Raw genomic sequence first — 19,408 nt, 5'->3', positions numbered from 1 at the left:
GATATCATTTTAATTTTTTAAATTTTCACACAAAATAAATTTTATAAAATCCGATTTGTAAGAAAATTAAAATGAAGATATTAATTTTCTGANGTATATATAATGTATACAGGGTGTTAGGTAAATGGGTATATGAGCCGACACTAGCCCATGTTAGCATGGGCATATAAATGGTATGGTGAAGTCAGAAAATTGATATCATTTTAATTTTTTAAATTTTCACACAAAATAAATTTTATAAAATCCGATTTGTAAGAAAATTAAAATGAAGATATTAATTTTCTGACTTCACCATACCATTTATATGCCCATGTTAACATGGGCTAGTGTCGGCTCATATACTCATTTACCTAACACCCTGTATTATACATTATAGTATGAAGTCCCAATACAAGTAACTATCCTAAGTGTCAGAGACCATGGAAGTTTTTGTTATCCTATGTGCTGTTTATTTTTGTGGTACTTTCATCGCGTATTGTCGTTCCATCGCGCATACGGGGGCGGTTCAGGCGTCGAGTCGCGTCGCGTCATCAGCGTCGAATAGTGGAGTAGAGGGAGGATGGCCACGCCAAACACCATCGCACCGAATGTCGGTTTATGGAGCAACCTGTATAAAATATGAAAATTTTATGGTACCAATTTTGGATACTTGTTTTATAGGACTTATTACTCAAGTCACAATTTTATAACCAATGGCTCAAAAACTGTAAATCACAACCGCAAAACTATAATTGATTGCGTATCGATACAAAAAAATAATAAAATAAACAGACTGTCACATTATCTTTACAAAAAGGAAGTGATAAGAAAATACGTTTAGATTGTAATTTAAGTAAAGCGGCCCGAGAAATCTCCTTAGAAGTTTCATAGCAATTCAATGGTCCTGAGAAATAGGGGCATGATAATTTGATTTGATTCATGGTCATGACAATAAGATTATTTTTTTGGGCAATACTCACCATGGTATTGATATTACTAGCAATGTGTATGACACTGATAAGATGAAGTTGACCCACACTCTAGTACAACGTCTTAAGCTGCTTGAAATCCACTGACATTGGAGAACTGTAAAAAAATAGATATACATTCTAATCATGTCAGGACTTTTTAAGGGCACTTTACATTTTAGTTCGAACTTCCTAATTACTAAATCACAGGAATACTCACAAATCGTGATCCATTCAGGATGAAGCGTCATAGCTGATGCAAAGACTTGAATGAAACCTAACAGTCTATACTTCCATGTATGAGTATTGGCGTCTCGGCGTTCCAAATCATGCAGCTGTTTCAAGCTATATGACCCTTTGCGTAGCAGCGATATAGGGTCTGCAGTTGGAAAATGTGTTGGACTATATGGCTGTAATGTTCCACTTTCAACTACGCCAACTGCTGTGTACTGCAACAAGAAATTGATCATGTTAAAAATAATTTCCAAAGGAAATTTTACACCACCCGTACTGCATTGTTACTTAAAGGCGTAGGATCGGGCAGCAATAGAGACAAGCAACCAAGACAAGAGCCCGAGACGGGAGACTGCGACCGTTACTTGACTTCATTCAATGTATCAGTTTGCTAGCGAGATAGAAAAACAGAGACCTTTGATGCACATTTTGGTGACTTTTGGTTGGTTCAATCATAGTTTGTGGTGTTATAGTGACTAACACAACTAAGAAATAATTGATTTATTTTTGTTTCAGAAATCAATACTAAAATCTATCTTATATGACCTAATATGATAAATTATTGCTTCTTACAATATCATCCTCTCGCCCAGCATAAGAAAAATGTATTCGAAGATCGCCGATCTGATGTTCTAGAGCACTCTCGCCATGATAGTAGAATCCAGAATGTAGCTTGATGTCATTGCGCTCTGGTTTTGAATCAGACCAAATTTCATAGTAGTCATTCACCTTTCTTTTTACATCTAGACCTGAAATAATGAATACAGAGCCATTAAGAATTATACCATAAACAACCTTGTCAAAGACACAGTTAAACCAGGCCTGTTTATCTCCGCGAGTTTACATCGAAAACAAAACACGCACGATGGCCCACCTACAGGATACTATTCGACAAGGCCTCACATACGAGCGAACATTGACTCACGCACGCGTATTCTTGTGTATGATTGAAGAAGATAAAGAAAATGGTGTACTAAATACTGTGCAGTATTTAACTGCCTAAATAATAATAAAAACACAGAATGTACTTTTTTAAGTTGCCTCAAGACACTGAGAGGTAAATAAGTAGTTAATATTATTCATGATAGATAATTCATGTATTTCCTCCGCCATTTTCCGCAGTTTGGCACCTCACGTCACATCATTTTACCGAAGTCAGCCCTATAGCTTCGGCGCAGTGCCGATCACTGACGTTTGTCAACAAAATGGGCCTTGACTAGGGTTCCCAACCCTCCCGGATTGCCCGGGAGACTCCGGAAATAATAGTTAACCTCCCGACCTCCCGGAGAGCAATATTTTCTCCGGTATTTCTAAAAATTAAATGCATCCATTGCTGCTCGTACTCGTGTATAAATTTTATCTGTAAAATAACCAATCACATGGACCAGCATTACTAAACTCCAGGAATGATTAAATATTGACATAGATAGTGACAAATTGTACGATGAGGTTGGACTTTTGCGTGAGGTGCAACCACATCTTATTGAAGAAAATCGAGTGGATTTACGCTGGGTTGACTTCTTTACGAAATCGAAAGACAGAAATCCTTGTCCTGAATAAAAAAAATGGTCGCGTTTGTTCTTTCCATTCCTGTCTCTATTAATGCTTCATTCGAGCGCGTATTCAGCGTGATGGAGCAACTATGGAGCAAGCCCCCCCCCCCCACAATTCTCCCGGGTTCCCCCCCCCCCACAATTCTCCCGGGTTGGTCCTTTCAAGAGTTGGCAACCCTAGCCTTGACTCTTGAGACAGGCTAAATTACACCATATTTTTAATGACATTGAGCATAATTTTTTTTAAATACCTTCGCGAAGTAAAACTTCTGTACGTAGTACTTATTATTATTCTGTGGTTAAACTTCTATTAAGAACTTTTTTCAGCAGAGCTCAAATGCTTGACTTAGGACCTGAGCAAAATATGTATAGCCTGACCAGGAACATAAAAACCCTCGCCATGTTGCGGAAAACTAATGGTACTAATTTCTTTTAATGGCAACAGTAACTAAAAACTTCATTGACATGTCACCTTGCATGTCAGTCTATTGCTGTCAAAGTGTAAACAAACTTTATTTTAAATGTGCGCAATTGATTTTGTGAATGAAATTGCTAAAATCTTTTTATAGTCGTGAAAGAAAAGTGGTTCACAATGTGTTAAAGTATTTGTCGAAGAGAAATACCAAGGGTTCGGACAATATTTTCATTGAAAATGTTTCCAATAAAGGTTGTCAAATTGACTGACATGTTTATCGTATAGTACAGTCCACTATGAAAATTAGCTGTGGTTTGTTTCAACTACCTATTTTAAAGTTTTTTGTCACTTTCTAAAAGTTGAATTTTATGGAATTGGGAAAGAAGTACCGAGTTTGAAGCGTTCATGAGCAGACATTGCAGTTGAATATTCAAGTTCTGAATTTGATTATTGATGAATAATAAAATAAATCCTACTAGTTCAATTGATGGTTTCATTTAATTTATTTAAACCAGGTTACCTATAATAATATTTTTCGTTAATTTATGAAAATATCAAATTAGCCCGTAATCCTGAATCCTGAAACATAAAGTTAGCCTATTAATTTAACACAGGTACGACTGTACTCAGTGTTGCACTATCAAATGCAATTGAAGCGCCTCTATGCCAGGGTTTTTATGTTCCTGGTCAGGCTATACAGTTATGAATAAACAAGGTTCAATCCAAAATCCCTACTTTGTCTATGGCCCTTGTATCAACATGCTGGCAAATGTGCAAGGTATCAAAGCCCTTTTAAATGTTTTATGTATGAAAACTTTTTTTTTTATATTAACATTATCAGAATGGAATTCAATCAAAGGTAATTCAACTTACTTAAAAGCAAACAGCCAATTTTAACATTCTCAGCTATATGAGTTTCACTAAATAAAGGCATTGAAGCAGGGTTGTGATGACCAGGTCTGATGTAGAACAAGGAAGAGTCAACAACATAGTCTCTCCAGTCTTTGTGGTACCAATAGGTTTTCTGGGATTCATCACCAGGCTCCGAAAGGAAATTTTCTTGATCACTGAAAATAAAAATTAAAATTTGTAAATAAAAGGCGCTTGTTCCCAACGAGTCACAGCCAAACCAGTAACACTGTTACTCGTTTGGTAACCTGTATTTTCTTATTGTAAGCTATAGATTACTTAATCATTTTGATCTTCAATGTATTTTGTACATTACTTCTTTAAAATGAAATGACATATCCTGAAATCTAATCTGTAGGTAGTTCAAATCAAGCAAATATAGGTAGGTACTATCAAGCTGATAAAACTTACGTAGTCTCCTCTATCCACTGATACATCTGCACTCTTTTACGTAGTTTCACAGCCTGCACTTGTATGTTGTAATCGGGCTCTGATATTGGTTCAAGGATCCTTAGAGGCCCCACAATATGTACAACCCGGCCCTCAAAGCGTGCTGATTCATCGTTTGTGTGCACATCTATACTCTCTGCATGTGATACTAACTCTTCTAACATCAAATTGCTTTGAATCGTTTGAGTCTGAAACATTTTTTTAATAAATAAATAATTGATTTTTTTTTATTTTATGTATTTATTTATTTTATAATAATACATTACATTAACTTAAAATGACTTAAAAACTAAAATTTAAAAATTACTAATGATAAAAACTATTTACAAAATAAAAAATACTAATAATAAGTAATACATAAAAACTACTAATAAATAATAAGTATTTAAAAAAAAAAAAAATAATAATAATTGATACACAAATTAATACTAAAAAAAATTATTTAATAGGTTATGATTAAATAATAATTACCTCAGCCCAAACCAAAAAGTAGGTGACTCCAGTAAATAAGATAAGACTGAGCAGCGTAGTCAACCAGGTCTGTTTGAAGTGATTCCTCACCATTGACCAATCCATCTTCAAATAGTAAACCAGCAGTAATATGAAAAAAATAGTAGCATTTATAGTAAACGCGAATTAATTAACTCAGTTCATTAGCCAAACATCCTTCCCCGATGTTCAATACTTACTAAATTTATGCAAGATAGATGCTACTTGCATGATTACAAATAAATAGAAATTTATTGCACTAAGATTAAAAGCTACGAATTTGTTAAATAATGCGGTTTTTAAACCAAAAAGACTGATAATTCCGGGTGTGTGTAACCTACAAGCTTAGATTAATAAAACAAAAAAGGTTTTATTAATCTAAGCCTACAAGTTTGTAATTTGTTGTTATTCTATGCATAGATATATTTATACAATAATTTATAGGTCTTAACATTAACCATACCTTAGTGTGCGATCTCAATCGATACTTAATTAATTCTTCATTAACAAATTCAACAGGAAATAATTAAAAATGTTTTCCTCAGTTTTCCTGAAGTGAACCAATTGACATTTCATTTTTGACAGAAACTTTGATGTGTCCGTTTCGTTCTATCCTAGAAGTACGCACGTTACGAGCTCTGTGGTACCCACTATCTCTCAGTACAATGTTGTATAATATCATAAATCTAGAACTAAAAAAAAGTTTAAAAAGTAAAATGTCAATGTCAAAATTTTCGTAGGTTATGTTTTTGTTATTGTGCGCTTGTTCCTTAAAATAAAACGAAATTTATAGCCTTCTGTTTTATTAAATGAGTTGATAAAGAAATTAATATGTGGTGCAACAGACGAGTTTTCAGGTCTTTAAGACCTTGTCAAATCAAATATAGTTTCTTTGATTTTTCTTATCATAAATGTTATCACAAAATGCCCTTTCTAGATTTTTATGAAAAAACCACAGGTAATTAAATGATTTTGGTTTTAAACACCAAATTAACATCTAACGAGTGTTCATAACTGCCAAGCACTGGCATATTAAATGGCTAAAACATATGCAACTAACTCAAGCTTGTGCTAACTCGATATGGTGATCGATCATGAACAGTCTTTAATACTGTATCGCTAGAAAAAGGCATAATTTGCTTAACAAAATATTCTGTAGTTATCACACTGTTATAAGTATATTATATTTCTTTTTATAAAGTATTTCAGTAATTTCCTTTTTAATTGCAGGTCAAAGTATATCAGAGCATGAACTTCCATTTTTAACGAAAAAGCATCCCAATATTGAAAGCTTGACACATGATGGTTTGCAATACACTCTACAAATATTGGGAAAGTTTGGTATCACTCCTTCGGATGCTTGTGCAAACATTCATCTATTTTCTATGAACCCAATATCAGTGGATAACTACGGGGAAATCCTTAAAGAATGTGGCTTTGTGAATATTGAACCAAAACACATAATAAGGTATGCAGAAGAAAATATTTACTAAGAAAAACATATCTTAAGTGTAATTTGTTGTTCTTTTTTATTAATCGTTTATCTTTATCTTATCAATAGTTATATGAGTATTTATTTTACAGATATCACACAATAGTTAGGTCAAGGACGATTAGTGAGCTGAAAAAACAAGGCCTTATGAATAAGAATTTTAGCTTAGAACAAGCTCTATTGGACTGCTTCCAGGAATGGCCATCAAATTGCAAGACATTACAGAACTTTTCTGACTACAACACTTCTATTTGTACGTATTTAATTTACTTTTTCGACCCGCATTATTTGTGTCTGACTTAAAATTATATACTAGCTCTTTTATCATTTTAATAAAGCCTGTTAAAAAATTTTGTCTGAACTTTAATTTTTTTTTGTGTTAATTTCTATCACAAAGTATGCCCTTTTTTATTTAAAAAGCTGTGATAAAAGCTATATATTTTTAATAAAAATTGTACTTTACAGTGGCTGTTCGTATGGGTGTGTTAGAAAAATATTTACACTGGAGATTAAAGGCAACCCCTGAAGATTTCCAAAAGTACTGCAAAAACTACTTGCCCTTAAAGCATAAACCAATGTCGGATATCAAAGAAGCTCTAAACTTAGCACAGAATGAAATTAAATTTGACGTAGAGTTGATAAGGAGAAATGGTTTTGTTATATCTACAGACCCAATAAGGACAAAGTTGATATTAGAAAATGTTGACACTTTAGCGGGCATGGATATCAGAGAAGCCATTCGAGTAGAACCAGGCTTACTGAAAAATAACCACATTGCCCTCCTAGAAGTAAAAAGTTTATTAGAAGTAAGTAAACCTATGGCTATTTACAAAATACTATACAAAATACGTCTGTAACTATAAAAATGGCTCATATGTTTATAGGAATATGAAATATCAACCGAAGCACAGCAAAGGTGTCTCCGAGTGTTTTGCATGCGTGCACAAACAGTCAAAGAACGCTTGGATGAATTAAGGCAATTAAAAGAGTATCAACTGCTGGCATCAAACCCCAGAGTAAGTCAATATTTTTTTTTCTGATCTTGTTTTTATTAAAAAATATTTATTAACAATAATGCTTTTAATTCATATTAAGTTCTTTGAAGCTGACTAAGTTGTTTGTTTTCAGATTTTAACGTTAGTAGTTCACAAAAGAAAAATGATGTCACGTCTTACTAGAATACAAGCAGCAAAGAAGCAATGTTACAGTTTGAATAACCTTGTTTCATCCAGTAAAGTGTTCAACAAGTGAGTACCTCAAGCTTGAACTTAACTATCAGTACTTTTTTTCTTACAAAATTAATAGATACTTTAGTCCTCAGTTAGTTAGTGCATCAGTAGAATTGTAGAAAAAAGTTAATAAAGACTCATATGGGGCCATCCATAAAGTACGTCACACGAATTTCATGATTTTTGACCCCCCCTCCGTCCTTGTCACAGGTGGTCACATTTCTGAGACCCCCCCCCCCCCTCCCTAGTGTGACGTCACATGTTTTGCAATTTCACATCGAAAAATTATTCAATTAACAGCAGTTCCGAAATTAGTTTTATTTCTATTTAAATTAAGTATTTTTTTATATGAAATCAACATTATATCAAATATTTGAAACAATTGAAATGTGATGTCACGAAACTTAGGANCCCCCCTCCCTAGTGTGACGTCACATGTTTTGCAATTTCACATCGAAAAATTATTCAATTAACAGCAGTTCCGAAATTAGTTTTATTTCTATTTAAATTAAGTATTTTTTTATATGAAATCAACATTATATCAAATATTTGAAACAATTGAAATGTGATGTCACGAAACTTAGGACCCCTCCCACCCCTTGTCACACCATGTCACACTTTGTCAACCCCCTCCCCCCTCTTTACGTGTGACGTACTTTATGGATGACCCCTATTGACTAGACGAAAAATGTCTTGCAACAACGACGTTTTTCCTACAATACCCTTTGCCACATGTGTATAAGGGCTATATTTCACCGGGACACCATTCATACCAACAAAATGTATACAGCTTTGCGCAACCAAACGGACACCAGGTGAGTAACTCTCTATAGAGCTGTATACATTTTGTTGGTAGCCGGCGACTGGTTGCGCCGCCACGGTGTCCCGGTGAAATATAGCCCCAAGTCTCACGACATTAGACCCAACTTAATACGAAATTTTAATTTCATTAAGATTTATTTTTTTCATTTTCTAGTTTCATAAGCGGCTTCGGCAACAAAGTCTGCGGGCGCGACATCGCCATACTTATAAGTTCAGCTGTCCACGGAAACTCCAAGATGACAACCAACGAAGCAATCAGGGACGTGGCCCAAAGACTGAAAAGACACAAGTACTGGCTACACGCAGCCCTGAGCGTTGTCGACGAAAACTTGCGATTTCTCAAGACGAAATTCAACAACGATATCATACTCAATCACTGTCAAATACTTCTGTATCCTATGTAAGTCAGCCGTTTAAATAAGGCAAAATCAATATCAATTGAATGATGTAGGTCATACACACACACATTCCCGAGGGGACTCTTATGTGATTGAGTACCTATAGTATATAGCTGATGTGATTGGGTTATTGACGTAATGAATCGTCTTCTGATTGTGTTGTAGCGTTGCAGTTTTGGCTGTTTTTCACAAATTGATTTTCTTTCTCGATATTCTGATTTTGGATACCACTAGCGACATCTATTGGCGTGATTCAGAACTAATTTGCAATAGATGGCGCTTTTTGCTCAGTTAATTGAAATATATTTTGATGAAACATTTCCCAGGGTTTTTATTTTGATTATTCTATTTTTAATAGAATCTTTTCAGTGTTCAGGAGATTGTTTTCATCATGGTTTTTATTAGTATTTGCTTTTTTTAATGGGCGGCGAAACGGAACGTCTCGCGACATCTCTATGAATCGCGGCTGTCAGTTGAGCTGTCAAATCACTTTGGAATTTTGGTCGATCTTGCGCAACCGCAATTTTATTGTTTTCTGGGATGTAGTTCCCTGTGTTTCAAATCGTGGAATGCAGAATGCATCCACGATAATTTCTTAATATATTTTTAAAATGATCACACATGAGGTAAGTTCCCGTCGGAGAATTTATTTATTTTTCGTGATTGATAATTTTCGTATTCCAGTACGTGGTATTTCATGTCATCGTTTCTTTCAGAAATTCCCTAAATCCTGTTCGGATGAGGGTATTGGGATGCTGAAGACTGNGAGATGCAAGAGCTTCATCTGGCACTGCGCGCTTGAGGCCGTGGAGGACGCTGCTTGTAACCTAAAAGTGTGCGAGACCCGTTGGACCCCGGAAGAAGAGAGGAACGTTCAGGGTAACGGCTTATAACCGCATGGCTTCCAAGGTACCCACTTTTCCATCCTTCAAGTAGGAGTCTTTCCGACCTGACATCGCGCAGTTATCTTAACTAGTAGAGTCTTTTAATATTTAGGCTGAGTTTTAAGAAATTTGTAGTGGCAATAATATTCACCAAACCGAACCTAATTAACGACCCTGAATCCCTTGAGATTGGCACTATTACAGTAGTTATTATAATATCGTAATTGTTAACTATATAGGAGCATACGAGATAAAAATAAATTGTGTCAATTGAGAGGGAGCTGTTTTATTTACATTTTCTAATTTCACACAAGGAACGGTAACTTATATAAATTTCTGCAAGCCGGACAACCTCTTTTTCACGTGCAGACAATTCACCATCTTCTCAGTCTGCACCGGTGGCGGTTCAATTCCAGTCACCAAGCCGCCAGGAAAAAATCCTTTCTTGCAGTGTGTAAAATTATGAAATCTGAAATTCCCGCATCTGAAACGAAAAACACGAGTGTCAGGATCACATGTGGAACGTGGCATTAGGTTATGAAAAAACCCGCAATGGGAAAGAAATACTTACGAAGACCGATCGCTAATCTGAGCTTCACTCACAGTCTTCAGCATCCCAATACCCTCATCCGAACAGGATTTAGGGAATTTCTGAAAGAAACGATGACATGAAATACCACGTACTGGAATACGAAAATTATCAATCACGAAAAATAAATAAATTCTCCGACGGGAACTTACCTCATGTGTGATCATTTTAAAAATATATTAAGAAATTATCGTGGATGCATTCTGCATTCCACGATTTGAAACACAGGGAACTACATCCCAGAAAACAATAAAATTGCGGTTGCGCAAGATCGACCAAAATTCCAAAGTGATTTGACAGCTCAACTGACAGCCGCGATTCATAGAGATGTCGCGAGACGTTCCGTTTCGCCGCCCATTAAAAAAAGCAAATACTAATAAAAACCATGATGAAAACAATCTCCTGAACACTGAAAATATTCTATTAAAAATAGAATAATCAAAATAAAAACCCTGGGAAATGTTTCATCAAAATATATTTCAATTAACTGAGCAAAAAGCGCCATCTATTGCAAATTAGTTCTGAATCACGCCAATAGATGTCGCTAGTGGTATCCAAAATCAGAATATCGAGAAAGAAAATCAATTTGTGAAAAACAGCCAAAACTGCAACGCTACAGTGTAAATAAAATTATACAGGGCTATTCTCAATAAAGCGCCTAAATGAAAATCGTTGATTCCATTTCTTAACTAAACCATAGGTAAAATGAGGAAAGGTTTCTTCGTTCGTTCCAGCCAAATGACGTCCACTGCTGGACAAAGGCCTCCCCCAAGGTTTTCCACAATGAACGATCCTGCGCTGCCTGCATCTAGGTTCGATTTCTTAAAGTCAGTTTAAGTCAGGAAAGATTTCTTATTTAGTTTAAAAAGCTATTGTATTAAGAGTGGTAGAAGCGACTTTTTTCGTTTAGGTACTGTATCGTACTTATAAGGTGATCACACCCTATATGGAGAATAGTTGGAAACTTTTCCATTCATGTACAGTCAAGAGCACAGCAGTGTAGACTGGTTTTTGTTGCAAAGTCGCATCTATTGCAACTACATAAGATTGATATATCATCGTCTGTATACAGTAGTAGTAGGTAAACACACGTCTCGATCGCCCACAGCTTCAATTGAATAATGTAGCGTAAAGAAATGGAAAGCTTATCTTTATGAAAGCTGTTTATCATTAGAGTTTAAAACACTAATACAGAGAAAGGCAAAAATCTCTGGGGCATTTTTTTAACAAATGTGTTTTCTAAACCATAGGCAACTGTTAAACTTCTACATGTCATTGTATTATTTTATTTTCAGCTCCGAAATAGAATATTACCTGGACCACTTTCTTAAGATTCGAAACGGCGATATCAAGATACAAGATTACTCCAAAATCCAACTGGATGCTACATATAACAGCCTCAAGCCTGGCGAACTCACAGACAGTCAAATTCTGAGTTTAGTTTTATACGAAATGGAGAAGAAATACCATTTTAGCGGCGATGGCATTTGGGCCCGACAGGAAGGCGGCAAAGCCGAGTCGCAGAGAATCTGACAACAGTTACGTCGAGTGGTATGTGAGTAACTTGATTGCTTATTCATTACTCTCGATGTACCTTAAAATATTATAATAAACATGTACGCACACGTTGCACTCACAGTTCGCAAGTGTTGTTAAGAAATCAAGTTTTTGTGTCAAAAATTTTGTGGCAACAAAGATGACAACAAACTATGAGCATTCACGTGTAATGTGATAATGCAAATTATGCAAGATGCGTACCAAAACATGAACTAATTCAATTAAAAAAAAACTCCTTACCTCAGTTTAACACAGTTAAGCACCTGCGATTGAACTGATTTACTAATTTATACTATCCACCGATTCGTAATTTCCAGGTTGAATATTTTAACTACAAAAATTTTATAAATGGAAATTCAATTTGTAAATAAAATACTGCAACGTTTTTTAAATAGCGAATGGTAAAATGTAAATTACTATAAATATAACTAAAGTATTAACTTAAATAAGGATATTATTTTTGTAATGTTATGTTTTGATGATAATAAATAAAAGTCCTGAAGTAAGCACTTTGGTATATTATTTTTCTCCTCTTTTGTATAAAATATTTTGCTTATTGCTTCGAAAAAACTTAACGTACAAGTATAATCTTGAACCTTAATTAAACTAAATTATTTATGTCAATAAAATATTTAAAAGAACGACATCGATCAAAATTATGTACCTACCCTGCTGTAATAAAATAGATTTCACCAAATCTTGGATTAAAAAATACACATTTTTTATTTTAGTGTCGGTTAAATTCGTGTAATCTAACAGAAAAAAGAGATCAAAAGAGTGTATCTGTGCGGCAAAGCTATTATTTACTTAGTTGTAAGTATAACTTGATCAGCTAGCTAATATTTTTTATTAATCATACCTACGTAAGTAATAAAAATATAATAGTATAATTTTCTTAACTAAGTAAGGCATTTTCTTACGAGGCATTTAATTCTCATTTGGCACATCATTCACGTTAATTATATTTACAGCGATTCAATTTTGTTATAATAAGTATTTCGTAATGCTGCCTATAATACTAATTTATCCGAAATTAATTGATAAATAAACCTACAATACACACTCATCCACACTAAAAGCAAAAAATGTTATAATATTTATGAAACTTCTTCTCACAAAACGATCGTCCCTTTGTCGATAATATTATCGATACTTTTAACCAAACTTGCATAAAATATAAACCTACACAACATCAACATTTTATAAATACATAATTAAGTTTCTTTTGTCTGAAAAGACTTCAGAAATCATTTATAAGGCACAGGGAATGCACAAGAAGTGAAGTTACTAATCATAATAATTACAGCATAATATAGTACTTTATAACTCCTAAAATATAATTATTTATCAATAAGAGATAATTTAAGAATCCTGATTGTTAATTCTATTTACATTTATTGCAAATTTTCACTCCAATTTGGGCACTAATGTTTAATACATCGAAAACAGATTTATTTAATAAAAATACCTACATACGAGTATTATGCTTTTAACTGATCTAAGCCTTACACACAACGATACCTACATACATAATAATAGCAAAGTAATAAAAATACTCTATTCGTAATGAAAAATTAAATGCGAACGTCATGTAAATTAATTGGATTAAGATCAACCATCAACAAAGTTGCGCTGCGATCTGGAAATTCGGAAAATCATAATACTCCTTTTCGAAATTATACTCTGCGTTAAGATAATTTCGAAAAGGAGTATTTCAATTCAAAAAAGGGGGCAGAGTAGTATAGGCTTGGCCGGAGGTCGGCTCCATCTTCACGACCACTGGTTGGCCGAGTTCCCCGTGCCTCTCCATCTCGTAGTGCTTTTCGTGGGGGACCATCCCGCTATTCTCGTAGTCTTCTGGTGGTTGCGAGTACCTGGGCGGTTCTTCCTGCAATGCACAAGCTGAATACTTATCCTCGTGCTCGTGCGAGCGATATTCGAGCTTATCCTCATGCGCATGTGGTTCCATTTGTGGTGAGTGAGCGGCCATCATTGGGTAATCCCGCACACCTAAGGGAGGCGGGCTGCCCTCGCCATACTCGTAAGAATGCCGCGGCGCAAACATTTGGCCGTCGTGCCCGTTTAGAACCGTGGTGTAAGAATAAGCCGCTGGCTGCGCGTTAAAGGCGGGGTATCCACTGCTGCTTGATGAGAGCAAGTGGTGCGAGGAAAGCTCGTAAGAGTGCTGGTACGACCAGGAGTCCGCCGGTGCTGATAAGCCGTTTTGAGGGAATGCGGGCAGGTTGCCCCCGATGCCGGTGAAACCGCCGCCCAAGGTGGTCGAACTTGGTGAGCTAGAGCCGATGTAGCCGGTCTTTCGTGGAGGCTCACGTTTTCTCCATTTAGCTCTTCTGTTTTGGAACCATACCTATAAAAAGTATCATCAGTTAGATACGCCAGTCACTAGTATTGGAAGATATAATTTTAGCGTATGTCTTTGAAAGTTACCTGTACTCGTGATTCGGATAAGTTAAGTTTTAGAGCCAGTTCCTCTCTTGCAAAGACGTCAGGGTATGGCGCTCTTTCGAACGCTCGTTCCAACTCCTCCAACTGATAGGCTGTGAATGTCGTTCTGCAAAGAAAGCAAAATATTCTTGAGTTTCTAATAAAGTTACATGGATGTGAGGTTTGTGATTCTAATTTATGAAATCAGTATTGCGTCATTTTTTATATTTCTAAGTCCTAAGAATCTACGAGAACACCACCTACTACACCTACCCTATAATTTAATGTTAGTTTATCCTAACAGAGTTACGATGTGCCTGACAACTACAAACTTCATTACTATTTAAAGTATTCTCAATTACAAATGCACTAATAAACGACATTATCTGCCAACACATCTACCATCTGACGCGTGCAATATGGCTGCGGGCGCACGCGCAGAAATTGATTGAGCGTGAAACTAAATTCACCCCCGTCGCTACACCACCTTAATTGCCTGCCAATTGACTCCACACTTTATAGTGGTTGCATTTTATTAATTGTTTCACCGCATCCTTTTTTAGATCATTAATCATCCTATTTTCATTTATACAGTAAGTTTTATCCGGACTGGAATTTTGCGCTTGAGATTTCTAAAAAAATTGCTGTAAAATATTCCAAGACGATGATTTGCGGCTGAAAATCTTATTGCAAATCGCAATCGCTATCGAGAACAATTGAGTATTCGATACAAAAAAATCGATTATCCGAGAAATTCACTTTATATTCGTTTGCCAAAATTCGTATCCAATAGGCTCTACCTCTTTACAAAAAATATCTCTATTGTAACATTTGTCATTAACAGAAACGACTTAGGTACTATACATCAGTGTAATGATCCTAAAAGTGCACTTCCAGTTAATATTAGTCTACAGTAATCTATTTAGGTCCATCTCTAATTGAAACGGCTCTAATTGTACGCTGGATTAGGGTTTATGTGTATTAGTCACCGTTGCCGGTCTCCATTCATGAAAATAAACGACGTTTTCATTAACGCATAGATTATTCACGCGAGCTTATGAGCGTTGGAGATGTTGCAACGACCCTTGATGCATAGTTATATTACAGTCCCATGCGCGAGATGATACGATAAGGCAATTGGCTCCCCGCGGTCATACGGGTAATTAAACTCGAATGTGTCGCCGCCTTAATATGACGTACCGGGAAGTGGAGGCGCCTGCATCAAGTGTTTTATTACGTAACTACTAACTACCATGTATGGTCCATACATGTAGTAGTAAAAAAAGAAGTCAGGGCGTTTTGAGATGGGGTCATTGATGTGAAAGTGATTGTAAAGATTGTTATCGAGAAGGGTAGGTTGGTTATTAGTTTGGGTGTTACTTTTTGATGTCGTATTTCTGATAAGAATACGATGCGGGCGCATAGAGACTTTCAAGCAAAGTTTAAATCAACGCTGGTGTATGATGAGATTGGTAGAGTTTTGTATGATTAAGGAATTCCATTTTGATTGCATCGAACAATTTTATTTATTTATTTTACAAGACAAGAAAATAAAGCTGTTGGCATAAATATGAAGTGCAAAGCTTCCTTTCCTAGATATCCCATGGCGTATCCTACATCTATATTTCCTAAATAGATATAGTTGCTAGATTTCCTATTTTCATAATCCAGTGTAAGCTCTTGGCAGTCCCTCCCTTTTCAGTTTAAAGCACTGAGTATCCTTATATTTTTATTTATCAAAATATTTTATGAAATAAACATTCCAAAACACAAACGCATATCACCATATGCTGTTATCGCTTTTAAAGGATCATCGCATTAGTTATGCAAATATTAAAGAGTGGTGCATAGACCAAGTTGAACCAATTTGTGAGAGGGGTGCTACAGTTGCCACCTGTGCGTCGACTGGCGCGTGCCTTCACACCCCTTGTTTGTGATGACCCTATGGTCTAGTGGTTTGGGCTCCGGACTATGATACAATCATACAATAGTCTCGGGTTCAAAGGTAAACTGATGTGTGACAAATATTTGTGATGGGCTGGTTATTAATGAATGGAGATATAATTTGTATGATTATAAGTACATCCAAAAGGATATAGTGTAACATAGGTACCTACCTACTTACAATAAAATTATGATTTCTGGATACAAATAATTCTACTACTTTTCAATGAAATTAACATTTCATTTCATCCTTTCATTCAATTTAGACCAAGATTTGGCACTTATGAACATTGATTTTATTAATTGTCTAATTAGGTACTATATTTGACTCGAAATACAAAAGTCTACAATATAATTGGCACAGAAACCACGTATTTGCGACTTTGGCGACTGGGCTGATCATCGGTATAATAAGACATTAGTTTTACATAGTTTTAACGTGTAAAACATACTAATAGTTGTGAAAGTGCACAGTGTGATACGAATGAATAATTTTGGTGCACACAGTAATAGGTAAACTAAACTAATCTTGCTATAGTTGATTATGACAAGTGAAACTTAATATTTATGCTTAGATTAACATGCCCATCCATTTCAATACTTTGGTTTTCATTGCTTCCCATAAGAGTACTAAAAATAATATTAAGGTAAAGAATCTTGATCAACAGAATCAGATTAAAGGCATACAAATTGTTATTTAACACATTTATGGTTAGATTATGCATAACTTTTATTCTACGTGCTACATTCGTAGCAATTTTGGTAAATCTGTTCGTAGCAAAGACTACCCCTCAGGGTGCTACGAGTAGCGCCCCGTAGCGCATCTTCGTAGCGCGTTCGTAACTTCGTAGCAAGTATCTTTCACGTAGCAGTGATTTTAACGTTTCAGAGTTTATGTAAGATAGTTTTTCTTATAGTTTTCTTAGAGAAGTAAAACTAACACTTACCTTGTTTTCTTCTTCTTTATTCCATTGTTGTCGCCCTTTTTCTTGTCGCTTTTCTTCGTAGTAGTAGGCGGCGGTGGCGGCGGCGGGTGCGGCGCCGCCGTGGACTCCACCGGCTGCAGCATCAGCGGCTCCTCCTTGCGCTTCTGTTCTGCAGCACTCGCGAACACGGGGATCTCGTCGCGGTACTGCAGCTCGCCCGCGGCGCCCACCACCACCTGCACGTGGCGGTCCTTGCCGAACTCGCCGAACATGTGGTCCTCGAAGGGCGGCTGGTCCATCGGCGGCCCGTCGAAGGCGCAGTCGTAGCGCGCGCCGGGCCCGGCGCCGTCCCCGCACACGTACATGTAGTCGGCCGGCGGCGGGTGCGGGCCCGCTACCTCCGCGCCCACCTCGCTCGGCTCCGTCGCGGCCGCTGCAGCCTCAGGCACCCGACTCCGGCTCACCGGCGATCGCACGACGCAGATATTAAACAATTTAACTTCATTTAATCGAGCCCTCGGGATCGACGAACGCTCGCGCCGTTCGTATCCTCGTGTCCGTCCCGGTTAAATGGCTTTAATCAACTTTAACGAACTAACCGAATTTGCTCTACGGTTGGTCAATTTATATTACCATAATACGAGACCGAACGTAGGATCGGAGCCAATGAGTAGCGCGTCCGAGCGCGGCGGGAGCGGTCGGCGAAGTTGTATTTTGTTCTGTAGTGTTGGGTGCGAGGTGAGAGATTGCATCGCGAGGGGCCGGCGCTTACGCCCGTGCGCGCGGCCGGGCGCGGCCAATGGCGGCGCGGCGCGGCCCCTCCCCGGCCCGGGAGCGGGAGCCGCGGCTGCGGGCTGAGCGCTCTCGGCTCCACATCATGCGGGATTCCCACAAATCCACCCGATATTTTGTTTGTTTCGATAGTATTGAAGGGCGCGAACGCCCACATCATTATTTTGAAAGTCCGTAACGTTGCATTGTAAATCCGTATCAACACCACTCATATGTCTGTTTCATGATTTATAGCCGTGGGAAGCTCAGATTTAAGTCACATAATCATGATATTATTTATTTAGTGTGATTTTTAGAATATTCAACCTTGTAAGGGTTGCAATTTGGATTATCCAAACCCTCATCAAAGTCAGTCAATGTTTAAAAGATCTCATGTGGATAGGCACCTACTTATGAAACTGTAATTGTAACAATAGGTATTTAATTATGTGAAAATTATCTGATAAATACTCACCAAATGTCCCAAATTGGCACACCACGAACGCTGCTCGCTGCTGGGTGCAGCGAGACCAGCGAGACGCCGCGCCGGGCCGGCTGCTGCGAGCGGGCTGCGCTCACTGATGCAGCCGATCGGACGCCGCGATCGCTTAATTATTAATTAACAGTTATTGCCGGGGATTATTAATAAAACATTCGCCCTGACTATTGGCACTTAGATTAGCGTCGAGGGAGTAATGGCGCATTTCAACAATTTCGGTTGTTATTTAATTGAAGTCAATTTAGATGATCAGAGTCTATTTAGGTTGGTGCTGGCGCTCGCCAGCGGGATCTCTGCTTCATTGGGCTTATTGGTGACTTTCAGACAGCACGAATTGCACTCGCTGATGCACTTCTCGTCGCATTCGCATTCAGTGGGACTCGGGAAGTGGGTCATGGTCAGTTTTGGATGGTGTTCTTCTGTATTTTGGTTATCTGTGCGAGAGTAGTGTTTAGTGACGTGTGGGATATTTTGTGAGGTCGAGAAGATTCGTGGTGACAGTGTGATATCTTGGATGAAGTGTGAAGTAGCCTGGTGCCTGGTGGTTGCGTGCGTGCGAAGTTTTCGTGAGTGTCTGCGAGCTAGTGACGTGTCGGATGCCTCAGCGCATGTCTTTGTGCTACTTACAATGTATTATGTGACTAAGCAGGTATTTTTCCAAAATAATATTAGTCTTGAGTCCGATTGATAGTTAGGTACATCACAATAACTGACAGTAAATAAATGCTTGTGAGATCTCTTGGACAAAATATTTCGTATTTTTTCAGACATATTTACGAGTAGGATTATGTTGGCATGATCGTCAAAAACACCTGAAACTTTTAAGTTTGATTAAATCTTGCACTTTCCCATTCA

At 37.1% G+C, this 19,408-nt stretch overlaps 3 protein-coding genes across 3 annotated transcripts; 1 reads left to right on the top strand and 2 right to left on the bottom strand.

The window, feature by feature from the left end:
• Positions 1 to 317: 317 nt before the first annotated feature.
• Positions 318 to 5,599, bottom strand: Tmem43 (Transmembrane protein 43). The gene is made up of 8 exons (XM_028309951.1): positions 5,461 to 5,599; positions 4,980 to 5,084; positions 4,470 to 4,696; positions 4,023 to 4,216; positions 1,755 to 1,930; positions 1,168 to 1,396; positions 960 to 1,065; positions 318 to 607 (listed from the first exon to the last, which is right to left on the bottom strand). The coding sequence occupies exons 2-8, from the start codon at positions 5,082 to 5,084 to the stop codon at positions 466 to 468; spliced, it is 1,179 nt and encodes a 392-aa protein (XP_028165752.1). The 5' UTR covers positions 5,461 to 5,599; the 3' UTR covers positions 318 to 465.
• A 154-nt stretch (positions 5,600 to 5,753) lies between these two features.
• LOC114356655 (transcription termination factor 5, mitochondrial) lies at positions 5,754 to 12,587 on the top strand. The gene is made up of 8 exons (XM_028309947.1): positions 5,754 to 5,955; positions 6,228 to 6,465; positions 6,582 to 6,742; positions 6,955 to 7,295; positions 7,374 to 7,505; positions 7,618 to 7,736; positions 8,695 to 8,940; positions 11,707 to 12,587. Exons 1-8 carry the CDS (start codon positions 5,829 to 5,831, stop codon positions 11,942 to 11,944), a joined length of 1,602 nt encoding a protein of 533 aa, XP_028165748.1. The 5' UTR covers positions 5,754 to 5,828; the 3' UTR covers positions 11,945 to 12,587.
• Positions 12,588 to 12,913: 326 nt separating this feature from the next.
• On the bottom strand, positions 12,914 to 17,977 carry LOC114356656 (homeobox protein aristaless-like 3). The gene is made up of 3 exons (XM_028309948.1): positions 17,305 to 17,977; positions 14,417 to 14,540; positions 12,914 to 14,336 (listed from the first exon to the last, which is right to left on the bottom strand). The coding sequence occupies exons 1-3, from the start codon at positions 17,646 to 17,648 to the stop codon at positions 13,683 to 13,685; spliced, it is 1,122 nt and encodes a 373-aa protein (XP_028165749.1). The 5' UTR covers positions 17,649 to 17,977; the 3' UTR covers positions 12,914 to 13,682.
• Between the last annotated feature and the right edge of the window lie 1,431 nt (positions 17,978 to 19,408).

The sequence above is a fragment of the Ostrinia furnacalis genome, unplaced genomic scaffold (genome assembly GCF_004193835.3).
Source record: "Ostrinia furnacalis isolate ACB-3 unplaced genomic scaffold, ASM419383v2 OfSCF2847, whole genome shotgun sequence".
Lineage (NCBI taxonomy): Eukaryota > Metazoa > Arthropoda > Insecta > Lepidoptera > Crambidae > Ostrinia > Ostrinia furnacalis.
This window is presented reverse-complemented; position numbering and strand designations above follow the sequence as displayed.

Coding starts and splice junctions, on each gene's coding strand:
- Tmem43 (XM_028309951.1), bottom strand. CDS start 5,084: ATGGATTGGTCAATGGTGAGGAATCACTTCAAACAGACCTGGTTGACT. Junction 1,931..4,022: donor AATTGGCTGTTTGCTTTTAA/GTAAGTTGAATT, acceptor TCATTATTTCAG/GTCTAGATGTAAAAAGAAAG. Junction 1,066..1,167: donor TCCTGAATGGATCACGATTT/GTGAGTATTCCT, acceptor ATTTTTTTACAG/TTCTCCAATGTCAGTGGATT.
- LOC114356655 (XM_028309947.1), top strand. CDS start 5,829: ATGTGGTGCAACAGACGAGTTTTCAGGTCTTTAAGACCTTGTCAAATC. Junction 7,296..7,373: donor AAGTAAAAAGTTTATTAGAA/GTAAGTAAACCT, acceptor ATATGTTTATAG/GAATATGAAATATCAACCGA. Junction 7,737..8,694: donor TCCAGTAAAGTGTTCAACAA/GTGAGTACCTCA, acceptor TTCATTTTCTAG/TTTCATAAGCGGCTTCGGCA.
- LOC114356656 (XM_028309948.1), bottom strand. CDS start 17,648: ATGTACGTGTGCGGGGACGGCGCCGGGCCCGGCGCGCGCTACGACTGC. Junction 14,541..17,304: donor ATAAAGAAGAAGAAAACAAG/GTAAGTGTTAGT, acceptor CTTTCTTTGCAG/AACGACATTCACAGCCTATC. Junction 14,337..14,416: donor TATCCGAATCACGAGTACAG/GTAACTTTCAAA, acceptor TACTTTTTATAG/GTATGGTTCCAAAACAGAAG.